This window comes from Mizuhopecten yessoensis, unplaced genomic scaffold (genome assembly GCF_002113885.1).
Source record: "Mizuhopecten yessoensis strain PY_sf001 unplaced genomic scaffold, ASM211388v2 scaffold9263, whole genome shotgun sequence".
NCBI classification, from domain to species: domain Eukaryota; kingdom Metazoa; phylum Mollusca; class Bivalvia; order Pectinida; family Pectinidae; genus Mizuhopecten; species Mizuhopecten yessoensis.
In genome coordinates this window covers 51,469-67,270 of record NW_018407960.1, presented here as the reverse complement: position 1 = coordinate 67,270, position 15,802 = coordinate 51,469, and the positions used below count along the sequence as shown (strand labels likewise).

General features: G+C 37.1%; 1 protein-coding gene across 1 annotated transcript; it reads right to left on the bottom strand.

Moving 5' to 3' along the window:
• Positions 1-1,163: 1,163 nt before the first annotated feature.
• LOC110457624 (major facilitator superfamily domain-containing protein 4A-like) lies at positions 1,164-14,200 on the bottom strand (the record flags this gene model as incomplete). The annotated part of the gene is made up of 6 exons (XM_021508981.1): positions 1,164-1,244; positions 2,499-2,591; positions 2,824-2,942; positions 3,767-3,890; positions 9,694-9,927; positions 14,002-14,200. Coding segments are annotated over 6 exons (850 nt in total), but the record flags the coding sequence as incomplete, so codon positions are not given.
• Between the last annotated feature and the right edge of the window lie 1,602 nt (positions 14,201-15,802).

The following is a 15,802-nucleotide window of genomic DNA, read 5'->3' as shown; positions in this document are numbered from 1 at the left end:
TAAACTACCGTTAGTGTTCGTGTTACCTACCGTTAGGGTTCGTGTTACCCACCGTTAGGTTTCGTGTTATCTACCGTTAGGGTTTCAGTTAACTCGTTAGGGTTCGTGTTACCTACCCTTAGGGTTCGTGTTACCTACCGTTAGGGGTCGAGAAAACTACCATTAGGGTTCGTGTTACCTACCGTTAGGGGTCGAGAAAACTACCATTAGGGTTCGTGTTACCTACCGTTAGGGTTCGTGTTACCTACCGTTAGTGTTCGTGCTACATTGTAACTACCATTAGGGTTCGTGTTACCTACCGTTAGGGTTCGTGTTACCCACCGTTAGGGTTCGTGTTATCTACCGTTAGGGTTTCAGTTAACTACCGTTAACCTTGATCAAATTCCTAATGTAGAAAGAAAGGATATGGAGTTAAAATGAACTACGAACTGTCGGCCATCACCACAGAGGGCAATACATCCAACAGAGGGTCAACCTTCCAACAGAGGGTCTAACTTCTAACAGAGGGTTAAACATCCAACAGAGGGTCAACCTTCCAACAGAGGATCATACTTCTAACAGAGGGTCAAACTTCCAACAGAGGGTCAAACTTCCAACAGAGGGTCACACTTCCAACAGAGGGTGAAACTTTCAATAGAGGGTCAAACGCCCAACAGAGGGTCAAACATCCAACAGAGCACAGTAAGCTGTGTGATGTTTGTAAAATATGAGATATTAATATATTTCCAAATAAAAAATCATATAAATCAACAAAATCAATAAGAGGTACGTTTAATTTTCATGTAAAAATCTGTTGGCGTAGATTAAATACGTTAATCCATTTGCTGAAACCGGTGATCTTTTATATCCACTAGACCCGGTGTGATTATTCTAGTGAGCATGGAGGGATTTATTTTGATGTCATACTTCAAAACAGATTATACCGCCATGACAGTTATGGGTGAAAACTTTCCTTTGACATTTGACCATCACCGTTCCTTATGCTTACACTTTCGGTGATAGTACATTAATTAGTTCTGGAAGCCCCTTTGTTCACTTGCTAACATTGAAGACGCTAGCGTTAGTAAACGGTTCTCATTTTACTCCTGAGGACATACGCTCTCTCGCATATGTAGTAAGGTCCTTTTTATTTTACAGATGAAATATAAACAAAGTTTACTTACTAAATTACAAAGCAGCATAAATGCGGGAGTAAATCTTGTTGCTATTCCGATGGAGAAAAGTCGCCCCAAGGCAAAGAGACCCTACAAAAGAAATATGGACGTATATTGTACAGGTACTACACAATATGATGATAAACATTGAGGTTATTATCTCGCCTTGTGTGTTGACCCTTCAGTCTATTGTGGCCTTGAATGTTACCGCAATCGATACTTCTTTGGGCTGATGTTGTGGTATAACGCTATAATGTGTCTCTCTAGTACTTGAAAGTTCTTTTGATCTATCGTGAGCATCCTCCCCTTAACAATGTGTCTTTCAACAGTACAATTAACGTTCCCACTCTTTGCACTACCATACCACATACCGAACTGAAAAATTGCTTTTCGAAGACAGGCACACGACAATATATGGTTGCAAAATATTTAAGCCAGTATTTGTATTGTGAAAATACTGAGAATGAAATCGTGAGAATGATTGAGATTCTGGTCGACAATGTTTGTTGAATTCGGTGGCAACTGTGCCCTCTTCTGGCCGATTTCCTTTATGAAGCTGAAATTATTGATAATCATAACAGGTAACAAAAACCTACACTAGTCCTCCGATCGATTTTCTGGTATATCAACGATTTTTTCACTACGCTGATCGTATATACTCTTCATAACTAAAATTATAGGACAGGACGATATGCCTAATAGAGACAGCTTATTTATTAAGCCATATAATGAGGTTAACGATTTCGATATTCCAATAGGGAACTTTCGTTTTCTTGATAGTTGCATCCCTGAAATCCCCATCCTACGGTGCTTACATGTAGCAGTCGATTCAATATCATTATGTTTTACATGATTACTGTAGACGGACAAACTTATCGCCAAGGTTTTCGATAGATAAAGGCTGATGAAGACAACTGGCAGGATTGCTATCATGTTCTCTTTGGGAAAATATGCTATCCCGTTGCGTGATGTGAAGTTCGATCATCTGTTTATAACCAAACGTGTGGGTATTTTTCGTTGTTTTCTCTCCGAGGGCGTAACATTAATTGGATATCATCTATATGTCGTCGTTGAAACAGAAAATGCCTACCCTTCCGGAACGCCATGTCTTATTTATCTTGTAATTGTTCAGTGGTCTCTATGTCAATTTTTATTTTTTTCATATTTTGCAATAGATGTATCGAGCTTGAGTTTGTTATACGGTTCTGTTGACACTAAGTTATATTTTGCCTTTTTTGAGACGAGAACTCATAACTAGAAGTAATGCTAATTCTATATGTAATAAAAAGGAGAGACGACCCTTTGCGTCTCCACTCCTGATGTATATCTTAATTGTCTTCTTACCCAAAAACAGGCGTTTAACACGGCTCCCTCTCCTTTTTTAAGACCATTCACATTCTTTTCCGAATATGAATATATATAGTCTGCATATGAAGACTGAAACAAAGGCAACAAAAGTCAAGGATTAGAATCAATTAGCATTGCAATGATATCTGTACTAGCTACATTTGTTCATTTACTTATTTTTAATGGTATATCATTTTCAGTAGAGACTATTTTAATGAAGAATAAATAGTAAACTTCTTATGGAAGAGATACTGTAAGCTTTGTTAGGGTTTTCTCTCATTTTAACTAAAAAAAATTAATAATAAATGCAAAAAAAACGTACCTGTAAACCATCAAATATGAATAATAGTACTGACGTCATAAAGGTGACAAGTAACATTTCCCGCGTGCCGCAGTAGAAACACCTGGCGATCACTCCTTCTCCGGAAATATCGTTCAGATCTGGAATCATAAATAAAGAATAAAAAAAGTCATACACAGCAGTGAAAACAAGTAATATACATATAGGATCTTACATGAGTTTCCATTTCATATGAGATTTATGAAACGAGTCTAAGAATTTTTCAATTTAGCGAGCCTCTGGCGAGCTAAGATGAAAAATTCTTGACGAGTTTTATAAATTTCATATGGAATGAAAACGAGTGTAAGATCCTTTTTATCACATAATCAAGGTGTGTGGCATTTAATTTAATAAATTGGCATATAAAGACACCGTCCTTATCATAAAATAATAAATATACATCTATGCATCAGTTAAAACGACTATTCTTCCTCTGAAATGTCGTTCAGGTCTGAAATCCTTCAAAACTGAACAAAGAAAATAAACATCGAGACTGTCATAAAACACATCATTCTCTTTGTCCGGCCTAATACAATTTGTGGTAGTAGAGTAATACATTGAACAGTGCTGACATCTCGTTGTTATATCAGTATATAATTCAAAGTGTTAATGAATAATATTTTATTTTGTTGGTTATATTAAAAAAGGAATATTGTGATTGTGTCAAGTTGAAAGTTGGATTTTTAAATTACATGATTTTAATTTATTCAAACAATAGAAACAGGAAAACATAAACAAATAAACTTTCCGCGAATTTGTTAAAAAAAAAAATTACATTAAGATCAACAGAACAAGATTATATAGACATGTAATATGATTAGAAATACGTAATAAAAGATTATAAATACTTATTATTAGATTAGAAATACACAAATGTACTTGTATTAGAAATATCAACTTCATTGTATGTCGCAGGGTTACCTACCTTTGTCTGAGGATACGGAATGCAGGGACCTTGTGCTGTTTGACTGAGAGAGGGCAGCACCGGTTCCTATAAACCTCTGTTTCTCTAGTACAACTACCAGGACCACGATAATAGTTATAACTAGCTGTAAATAACAATGATATAGGTCAGAGTACATAGGGATTTCGTCAACAGTTAACTGTAATGGGTCGTTCTGCTTAATTTTACGCATTTTCATTTTTCCAATATATTTGATTTTGATTTAAAGAGATATCCTTGATGTCCAACATACAGAAGGTTTGTTAAAGGTAATATAAAGTGTGAAGTCGGACACTGAGGATGTAGTTTTGATATGTATAGCCTTGACAATGGACAAGATTTACTAGCGTTAATGGACGCATTTAAATATAAATCAAACATCTTTGTTAGGGTATGGCGACACATAACACTGACCATAAAGTGTTTGTTCTAGGGTATGGCGACACATAACACTGACCATAAAGTGCTTGTTTTAGGGTATAGCGACACATTACACTGACCATAATGTGTTTGTTCTAGGGTATGGCGACACATTACACTGACCATAAAGTGTTTTTTCTAGGGTAGGGCAACAAATTACACTGACCATAAAGTGTTTGTTGTAAGGTATGGCGACACATTACACTGACCATAAAGTGTTTGTTTTTGGGTATGGCGACACATTACACTGACCATAAAGTGTTTGTTCTAGTGTATGGCGATACATAACACTGACCATAAAGTGTTTGTTCCAGGGTATGGCGACACATTACACTGACCATAAAGTGTTTTTTCTAGGGTAGGGCAACAAATTACACTGACCATAAAGTGTTTGTTGTAAGGTATGGCGACACATTACACTGACCATAAAGAGTTTGTTCTAGGGTATGGCGACACATTACACTGACCATAAAGTGTTTGTTTTTGGGTATGGCGACACATTACACTGACCATAAAGTGTTTGTTCTAGGGTATGGCGACACATTACACCGACGATACAATTATACGACTGGTTACATATCCATTGCAGCATGTAATGCTAAAGACACCCTGGATGGAGAAATAAGGGGTAGTGTTCTTGTTATGTTCATACGAACTCCAGCAGAGTACGTCTATTACAATGTTCCTCAGAGTCGGAAGTTTTCGTCTCTGTAGAGGGGAATACTTAAACAGAGTCGGAGGGTTTCGTCTCAAAAGAAGGAAATACTTAAGCAGAGTCGGAGGTTTTCGTCTCTGTAGAGAGGAATCCTCAAACAGAGTCGGAGGTTTTCGTTTCTGCAGAGAGGAATACTTAATCAGAGTCGGAGGTTTTCGTCTCTGTAGAGAGGAATACTCAAACAGAGTCGGAGGTTTTCGTCTCTGTAGAGAGGAATACTCAAACAGAGTCGGAGGTTTTCGTTTCTGCAGAGAGGAATACTTAATCAGAGTCGGAGGTTTTCGTCTCTGAAGAAGTGAATACTTAAACAGAGTCGGAGGTTTTCGTCTCAAAAGAAGGAAATACTTAAGCAGAGTCGGAGGTTTTCGTCTCTGTAGAGAGGAATACTTAAACAGAGTCGGAGGTTTTCGTCTCTGTAGGCAGGAATACTCAAACAGAGTCGGAGATTTTCGTCTCTGTAGAGAGGAATACTTAAACAGAGTCGGAGGTTTTCGTCTCTGAAGAAGTGAAAACTTAAACAGAGTCGAAGGTTTTCGTCTCTGTAGAGAGGAATACTTAAAAAGAGTCGAAGGTTTTCGTTTCTGAAAAAGGGAATACTTAAACCGAGTCGGGGGTTTTCGTCTCTGTAGGTATGGCGACACATTAGACTGACCATAACGTGTTTGTTCTAGGGTATGGCGATACATAACACTGACCATAAAGTGCTTGTTTTAGGGTGTAGCGACACATTACACTGACCAAAAAGTGTTTGTTCTAGGGTATGGCGACACATAACACTGACCATAAAGTGTTTGTTTTTGGGTATGGCGACACATTACACTGACCAAAAAGTGTTTGTTCTAGGGTCTGGCGACACATAACACTGACCATAAAGTGTTTGTCCTAATGTATGGCGACACATTACACTGATCATAAAGTGTTTGATCTAGGGTATGGCGACAAATTTCACTGACAATACAATTATACGACTGGTTACATATCCATTTCAGCATGTAATGCTAAAGACACCCCGGATGGAGAAATAAGGGGTAGTGTTCTTGTTATGTTCATACGAACTCCAGCAGAGTACGTCTATTACAATGTTCCTCAGAGTCGGAAGTTTTCGTCTCTGTAGAGCGGAATACTTAAACAGAGACGGAGGTTTTCGTCTCTAAAGAAGGGAATACTTAAACAGAGACGGAGGTTTTCGTCTCTAAAGAAGGGAATCATTAAACGTACGTCTATTACAATGTTCCTCAGAGTCGGAAGTTTTCGTCTCTGTAGAGGGAATACTTAAATAGAGTCGGAAGTTTTCGTCTCTGTAGAGCGGAATACTTAAACAGAGCCGAAGGTTTTCGTCTCTGTAGTGAGGAATACTTAAACAGGGTCGGAGGTTTTTGTCTCTAAAGAAGGGAATCATTAAACAGAGGCGGAGGTTTTCTTCTCTGAAGAAGTGAATACTTAAACAGAGTCGAAGGGTTTCGTCTCTGTAGAGGGGAATACTTAAACAGAGTCAGAGGTTTTCGTCTCTGTTGGCAGGAATACTCAAACAGAGCCGGAGATTTTCAACTCTGTAGAGAGGAATAATTAAACAGAGGCGGAGGTTTTCGTCTCTAAAGAAGGGAATCATTAAACAGAGTCGGAGGTTTTTGTCTCTAAAGAAGGGAATCATTAAACGTACGTCTATTACAATGTTCCTCAGAGTCGGAAGTTTTCGTCTCTGTAGAAAGGAATACTTAAACAGAGTCAGAGGTTTTCGTCTCTGTAGTGAGGAATACTTAAACAGAGACGGAGGTTTTCGTCTCTGACGAAGTGAAAACTTAAACAAATACTCAAACAGAGTCGGGGGGTTTCGGCTCTGAGAAAGGGAATACTCAAGCAGAGTCGGAGGGTTTCGTTTCTGCAGAGAGGAATACTTAATCAGAGTCGGAGGGTTTCGTCTCTGAAGAAGCGAATACTTAAACAGAGTAGGAGGTTTTCGTCTCTGGAGAGAGGAATACTTAAACACAAACAGAGTCGGAGGTTTTCCTCTCTGAAAAAGGGAATACTCAAACAGAGCCGGAGATTTTCAACTCTGTAGAGAGGAATAATTAAACAGAGGCGGAGGTTTTCTTCTCTGAAGAAGGGAATACTTACACAGAGTCGGAGGTTTTCTTCTCTGAAGAAGGGAATCATTAAACAGAGACGGAGGTTTTCGTCTCTGAGAAAGGGAATACTCAAGCAGAGTCGGAGGGTTTCGTCTCTGAAGAAGCGAATACTTAAACAGAGTAGGAGGTTTTCGTCTCTGTGGAGAGGAATACTCAAACAGAGCCGGAGATTTTCAACTCTGTAGAGAGGAATAATTAAACAGAGACGGAGGTTTTCGTCTCTAAAGAAGGGAATACTTAATCAGAGTCGGAGGGTTTCGTCTCTGAAGAAGGGAATCATCAAACAGAGTCGGAGGGTTTCGTCTCTGTTGAGAGGAATACTCAAACAGAGCCGGAGATTTTCAACTCTGTAGAGAGGAATAATTAAACAGAGACGGAGGTTTTCGTCTCTAAAGAAGGGAATACTTAAATAGAGTCGGAGGTTTTCGACTCTGAAGAAGGGAATACTTAATCAGAGTAGGAGGTTTTCGTCTCTGTTGAGAGGAATACTTAAACAGGGTCGGAAGTTTTCGTCTCTGTAGAGGGAATACTTAAATAGAGTCGGAAGTTTTCGTCTCTGTAGAGGGAATACTTAAATAGAGTCGGAGGTTTTCGTCTCTCAAGAAGGGAATACTTAATCAGAGTCGGAGGTTTTCATCTCTGAAGAAGGGAATACTAAAACAGAGTCGGAGATTTTCGTCTCTGTAGGGAGGAATACTTAAACAGGGTCGAAGGTTTTCGTCTCTGAAGAGAGGAATACTTAAAAAGAGTCGAAGGTTTTCGGCTCTGAAGAAGGGAATACTAAAACAGAGTCGGAGGTTTTCATCTCTGAAGAAGGGAATCATTAAACGTACGTCTATTACAATGTTCCTCAGAGTCGGAAGTTTTCGTCTCTGTAGAAAGGAATACTTAAACAGAGACGGAGGTTTTCGTCTCTAAAGAAGGGAATCATTAAACGTACGTCTATTACAATGTTCCTCAGAGTCGGAAGTTTTCGTCTCTGTAGAGCGGAATACTTAAACAGAGCCGAAGGTTTTCGTCTCTGTAGCGAGGAATACTTAAACAGAGGCGGAGGTTTTCTTCTCTGAAGAAGTGAATACTTAAACAGAGTCAGAGGTTTTCGTCTCTGTAGAAGGGAATACTTAAACACAGTCGGAGGTTTTCGTCTCTGTTGGCAGGAATACTCAAACAGAGCCGGAGATTTTCAACTCTGTAGAGAGGAATACCTAAACAGAGTCGAAGGTTTTCGTTTCTGAAAAAGGGAATACTCAAACATGACCATAAAGTGTTTGTCCTAATGTATGGCGACACATTACACCGACGATACAATTATACGACTGGTTACATATCCATTGCAGCATGTAATGCTAAAGACACCCCGGATGGAGAAATAAGGGGTAGTGTTCTTGTTATGTTCATACGAACTCCAGCAGAGTACGTCTATTACAATGTTCCTCAGAGTCGGAAGTTTTCGTCTCTGTAGAGCGGAATACTTAAACAGAGACGGAGGTTTTCGTCTCTCAAGAAGGGAATACTTAAACACAGTCGGAGGTATTCGTCTCTGGAGAAGGGAATACATAAACAGAGTCGGAGGAATTCGGCTCTGGAGAAGGGAATACATAAACAGAGTCGGAGGAATTCGTCTCTGGAGAAGGGAATCCTTAAACAGAGTCGAAGGGTTTCGTCTCTGAAGAAGGGAATAATTAAACAGAGTCGAAGGTTTTCGGCTCTGAAGAAGGGAATACTAAAACAGAGTCGGAGGTTTTCTTCTCTGAAGAAGGGAATCATCAAACAGAGTCGGAGGTTTTCGTTTCTGCAGAGAGGAATACTTAATCAGAGTCGGAGGTTTTCGTCTCTGAAGAAGGGAATACTTAATCAGAGTCGGAGGTTTTCGTCTCTGTAGAGGGGGATACTTAATCAGAGTCGGAGGTTTTCGTCTCTGAAGAAGGGAATATTTAAACAGAGTCGGGGGTTTTCGTCTCTGAGAAAGGGAATACTCAAACAGAGTCGGAGGTTTTCGTCTCTGTAGAGGGGAATACTTAAACAGAGTCGGAGGTTTTCGTATCTGTAGAGGGGAATACTTAAACAGAGTCGGAGGTTTTCGTCTCTGAAGAAGGAAATAATTAAACAGAGTCGGAGGTTTTCGTCTCTGAAGAAGGGAATACTTAAACAGAGTCGGAGGTTTTCGTCTCTGTAGAGAGGAATACTTAAACAGAGGCGGAGGTTTTCGTCTCTGTACAGAGGAATACTTAAACAGAGTCGGAGGTTTTCGTCTCTGAAGAAGGGAAAACTTAAACCGACATAACGCATTCTGATGTAAACTTTCATTTTCTTTTCTCTTCCCGGAGCGTTTTAGCTTCAATCTCTCATAATTGACACAAACAACGTTCTTATCTTAATTCCTGTTGCTTTGAACTAACTATGTTGACGGGTTTGTATTTTGCTGGCCTCATTGACATGTTTGTGTTTTGATGACCTCATTGTCGGGTTTGTGTTTTGATGACCTCATTGTCGGGTTTGAATCCGTTTGACCCTCCTTTTTTTGTCGATGTGAACTTTTGTTCATTGGAGTTGAAATCTGTGTAAAACTTACATTTTTTTACCTGCCAATGAAATTGTATCAATCAAACAAACATATACAGAATTGAATCTCATTCAAAGCACTATACCTGTATAGAACCTAATATCAGGAATGCTGTTTTGGAATTACTCAAATTGATGGCACGTGACAACCGTGGAGGATTTGGCGGAACTGACGTCATAGACACATTTTCAACTGTCCCCGTGACTTGAGGTTTTTGTGTAATGCCGTCTATGTATTTTGAACAATCCACATTCAGTATAAAAGGGGCCGCAATCATGGGACTCACAAACGCACCAAGGCCATAAAAGAAATGCATAGCCTGAAAGATAAACAAGAACTATTGACTATATGTCGGAATATTGTGGATGTTGTTGATAATATATTGCCGTGCATATTTAATTTTTCTATCTCTCTGCGGTTACATTTTATACTTCGATCATTCATTCATAGAAGTTAGGTCAACATTGCACTGAACACTTTAGGAGTATTTGTAGGTGATATTACATTGTATTGAACACTTTAGGGTTATTTGTAGATGACATAACATTGTACTGAACACTTTAGGAGTATTTGTAGGTGATATAACATTGTACTGAACACTTTAGGAGTATTTGTAGGTGATATAACATTGTACTGAACACTTTAGGAGTATTTGTAGATGATAGAACATTGAACTGAACACTTTAGGGTTATTTGTAGATGATATAACACTGTACTGAACACTCTAGGAGAATTTGTAGATGAAACAACATTGTACTGAACACTTTAGGAGTATTTGTAGATGTAACAACACTGTACTGAACACTCTCGGAGAATTTGTAGATGAAACAACATTGTACTGAACACTTTATGAGTATTTGTAGATGATATAACATTGTACTGAACACTTTAGGAGTATTTGTTGATGTAACAACATTGTACTGAACAGTTTAGGAGTATTTGTAGATAATATAACATTGTACTGAACACTTTAGGAGTATTTGTAGATGTAACAACATTGTACTGAACACTTTAGGAGTATTTGTAGATGTAACAACATTGTACTGAACACTTTAGGAGTATTTGTAGATGATATAACATTGTACTGAACACTTTAGGAGTATTTGTAGATGATATAACATTGTACTGAACACTTTAGGAGTATTTGTAGATGATATAACATTGTACTGAACACTTTAGGAGTATTTGTAGATGATATAACATTGTACTGAACACTTTAGGAGTATTTGTAGATGATATAACATTGTACTGAACACTTTAGGAGTATTTGTAGATGATATAACATTGTACTGAACACTTTAGGAGTATTTGTAGATGATATAACATTGTACTGAACACTTTAGGGTTATTTGTAGATGATATTACATTGTACTGAACACTTTAGGAGTATTTGTAGATGATATTACATTGTACTGAACACTTTAGGAGTATTTGTAGATGATATTACATTGTACTGAACACTTTAGGAGTATTTGTAGATGATATTACATTGTACTGAACACTTTAGGAGTATTTGTAGATGATATTACATTGTACTGAACACTTTAGGAGTATTTGTAGATGATATTACATTGTACTGAACACTTTAGGGTTATTTGTAGATGATATTACATTGTACTGAACACTTTAGGAGTATTTGTAGATAATATAACATTGTACTGAACCCTTTAAGAATATTTGTAGATGATATAACATTGTACTGAACACTTTAGGAGTATTTGTAGATGATATAACATTGTATTGAACACTTTAGGAGTATTTGTAGATGTTACAACATTGTACTGAACACTTTAGGAGTATTTGTAGGTGATATAACATTGTACTGAACACTTTAGGAGTATTTGTAGATGATATAACATGGACTTTTAAAATTTTCTCTAAAATCCTAACAGATATGAATATAGAGAGACCATCTGGTCAAACGTGGGATTATTCGTAAAAGTTTATAAGTTCATTAGTTTTCCTCAGATTCATTAAAATGTAAAACATGAGGTTTCAGAGTATAACAATACACATGTGATGACAAAATGGATGGCAAGTACACAAAACAGTAATCATGATACATATTACAGCAGTTTGTTAATTTTTTCCAACAAAAGACAAATTCCATTTAATACTGTCATGTTACAAAATGACAACAGACCACTTGAGAGGTTTTTTTCTATTATACAAAGGAAAATATTTTTCCCTAAGCTCTACAATTATTAAATTTGTACATTTGAATAAATAATGAAATTCGTCGCCTAGATCATTTTACATAGGGTGCATTTTCGGTCTTTTGTTTAATATTATGCCACCTACCCATTTCAATTGGAAATTTCATATTGGAACATCTAAATTTGCATAATATTGACCTGGTTTTTTTTTCAGAAAGGCGAGTCAAGTAGGGCTCAAGTTCATGTTACTTCTTAAAGTTACAATAGAGTTCACCTCGAGATGAATTTTGAATGTTTGCATGCCATCTTTGTGATAATTGATCAATAAAAATAGTTTGACAGTGTTTTTTATATAATATTTACAAATAGGTTCCTGTTTTATAAAAATAGAACTTTTTCCGACTTCATCAAAACACATTTTTATATATTATTACCATTTAAACTTACACAAATTATTGGCTTGAAGTTTGAACATTAATCTACACATATGGCAACTAAATTTAGAGGTATTCATTAATAGTGAGTTATAAAAAAACATCATTCTCAACTTAAAGGGGCTGGTCGGGGAAAAAAAGTCATATTTGCTAATATGGCATATACATGTTTAAAATACCTTCTTATGAAATATACCGATACAAATTTTGCTGAAATTCACTCCCTAAGAGTAAAAATTATAATTATATTAAAGAAATCCTAAATCGTCACCTGACAGTCTAAAACTCTCAATTGACCCAGATCAGTGATGTAATTTTACCGCACGCGCGTCATCAACAAGGCCAAATGTAAACATCGCGGCGAAAGAAAAAGATGCATGCAAAAGTCATGACAGGCACGAGGTATCAATACCGTTATATATAACAACAACATATAGGTAGGGATACTACACTTGCATCATACATGACCTTTGGAAACATTTGTTTACGTTTACTATTGCTGTTGAGTCCGACATGGCACATGACGGCGTGCTATTGTTGTTATCTTTACCGCCTCACTTTCGAAACAACCACGTGACTCTACGCGGGGCTTCCCCGAGATTTCAGTGGTCAAAACTGGACATTGCAAGCAGAACTCGACCATCATATTGCCGTGGTATAACTTTTGGAAGGCCAGAGACGCATTTAGACCCATTTATTTTGTAATTTTTTCCCCGACCAGCCCCTTTAACAGCTATCTCAAGAGGATATTGACCTAATTTACCATAAATCATAAAGTTTGGTGTCGAAGTTCGCCGGCCCAAAATTCGTCTGCAAAATTTCAAATGAGTGTGTTCTACTATTTTGATATTTTCCTAACCCCATGTTTCAGATCCATATAACAATAAAGGACTACAATGTAACTAGGAAATGAAATAATTTAATTTGCAAGTCTATTGGAAGATATTGATTTTTTATATTACGATACACAGAAAAATGGATTTTTGGGCTTGCTCATAAAGCTTCCGTTTACATTTCAAAAAGCTACCATTGTAATTAAATGTCACATCCAGATAGCTAAAAGTGTCCATTTCTTTTAAAACTTGACCGTTAATTCTAAATGCATGGTTATTATTAGATTTGCGTTTACAGAATACAAGTATCTTTGTTTCCTTCACATTAACTTCTAATTTTCATATATCACAGTATTTCTGAAAAACTTTAAGAGCATTTTACAAACCTTCAGCAGAATCAGAAAGAAGAATTGTATCGTCAGCGTATAACAGGACGAAAAGATCCACAAACATATTCAGCTCAGTCTGAAATTTATCTTTATTTGTTCTTAGGGGAGTGAACTATTGGCTCTAAAAAAGTCTTCCATGTCATTAAGGTTGGTAGAAAATAAAAAGGGGAAAGATTTTCGACCTGCGTTACACCAACAAGACAAGGAAATAACTCAGACTTGGTGTTTTTTAATTCTACACATGATTTTATATTTTCATACATGTTTTCGTATAATCCACATCTGTCGCACAGGCAAAACATCAATATTCATCTTTAGAAATACTCCAGGATTTCAGTTCGTTTTGAATGTTCAATAAAAAGGGACCATAAGTTATCAAATCAAACACAAAAACATCTTCGATAAAAGGCGTGCGATACAATGATGTAATGTTCTTTTATATGTATAATATTGAATGAAGTGGTCCAAATCATTTTTATACAGAATTTTTATTTTTTTATTTATTTATTTATTCCTGTAAAACTAATTTCCCAATTTCAATTCTTCAGATCATTTCGGACAAGTTGAGTACATATATTTACCTGAAGGAATGGGGCCACGTTTGTCTCGAATCGTCTGATCATTCTTAAGTTGGCCACACAATCGATACAGCCCATACACCAACCCATCAACATCAGGTCTATCAACAGGCCGGCGAACTCCGTACAGGCCGGGATAACAAACATTGTGATTGGTAGACCAATCATTCCAACCAACATCAGCACGTGCACCGGAACTGCCCTAAAATTATAAAAAGGAAGTGACAATGAAACGACATTTGAATTACCTATATGTTATTGGTGGTAACTTGTAAACTTTGTTATTCAACATGATATTTAATGAAGCGCCCTATCTAGATCATACCATCCTACAGCGCTTTACAATACATGTACATAGATATATAAATTATACAATCACTTAATGCAATCAATACGATATGGGGAGACTTATCATATCAGACGCCTACGACTGGTCATAAGCCGCCTGGAAAAAGTGTGTGGTGGTGGTGTAGTGGAGTTTTGGTTTCCGGAGGGGCCGTTATTGAACGGCGTCCGTTGCATATCCTCACCTAGTATCGTTTAATGTTCCAACTCTTTATTAAAGCATAATTTCATGTTTCTGATTCTCAACTATAGTAACATTTAATAATTACAACTCCCAACTACAATTCACTAATATTAATAATAATAATTATATATATATAACATTTACATAAAGTGCCGTATATGATTTACAACATTTCTCCAGGGCGCTAAACAGTAAAGCTTTATTGTGTAATAATTGTTCTGGATTAACAGGATCAGAAAGAAAGAAATAAGACCTAAAAATCAACACTATAGAATTAGCATGCATGCCGTTGCTCTACATGTAAATAAAAGTTTACATATTTACAAAACGCATAAACGCTTTTATTAAACTTGATTTGTAAAACCCTGTGTAAAATGTGCAAATAAACAGCGTTTTTGTAAATGTCACCGTGACATAACTGTTTGACATGTCTCATTCAAGCATCTCCGTGACATAGCTGTGTGACATGTCTCATTAAAGCATCTCCGTGAGATAACTGTGTGACATGTCTCATTAAAGCATCTCCGTGACATAGATGTGTGACATGTCTCATTAAAGCATATCCGTGACATAGATGTGTGACATGTCTCATTAAAGCATCTCCGTGACATAGCTGTGTGACATGTCTCATTAAAGCATCTCCGTGACATAGCTGTGTGACATGTCTCATTCAAGCATCTCCGTGACATAACTGTGTGACATGTATCATTAAAACATCTCCGTGACATAGATGTGTGACATGTCTCATTAAAGCATCTCCGTGACATAACTGTGTGACATGTCTCATTCAAGCATCTCCGTGACATAACTGTGTGACATGTCTCATTCAAGCATCTCCGTGACATTAATGTGTGTCATGTCTCATTAAAGCAGAGATATTTCTACCGTACAACAATAAAACACCACTACACAGAAGAACACGAATAAGAGGTGTTTCCATTTAAACCAAGTTTTCAGTAATTCAGGTGTGTTATATATCATAAAAATCACATTAAAATGCATATTTGTCGATACAGGTTACTTCATATGTAGCGAAGCAAGATTTGCCTCGTATGTGAGGGTAGAGTATGAGAGGGAGAGAAAGTGGGTAGAGTAAGGGAGACTACTCGGGGTGAGCAGTACATACTTGTGACTGTACACGGTTTTAAATCGGCTGACCTTTCCTTATAGCCAGTTGAAATCTTCTTGAACTGCCACATTTACGTAATTGAATATTTTAATCTTGAATTCAAATATATCGATTTCTTGAGGAAATTGCTGAAGCCTAATTGGCAT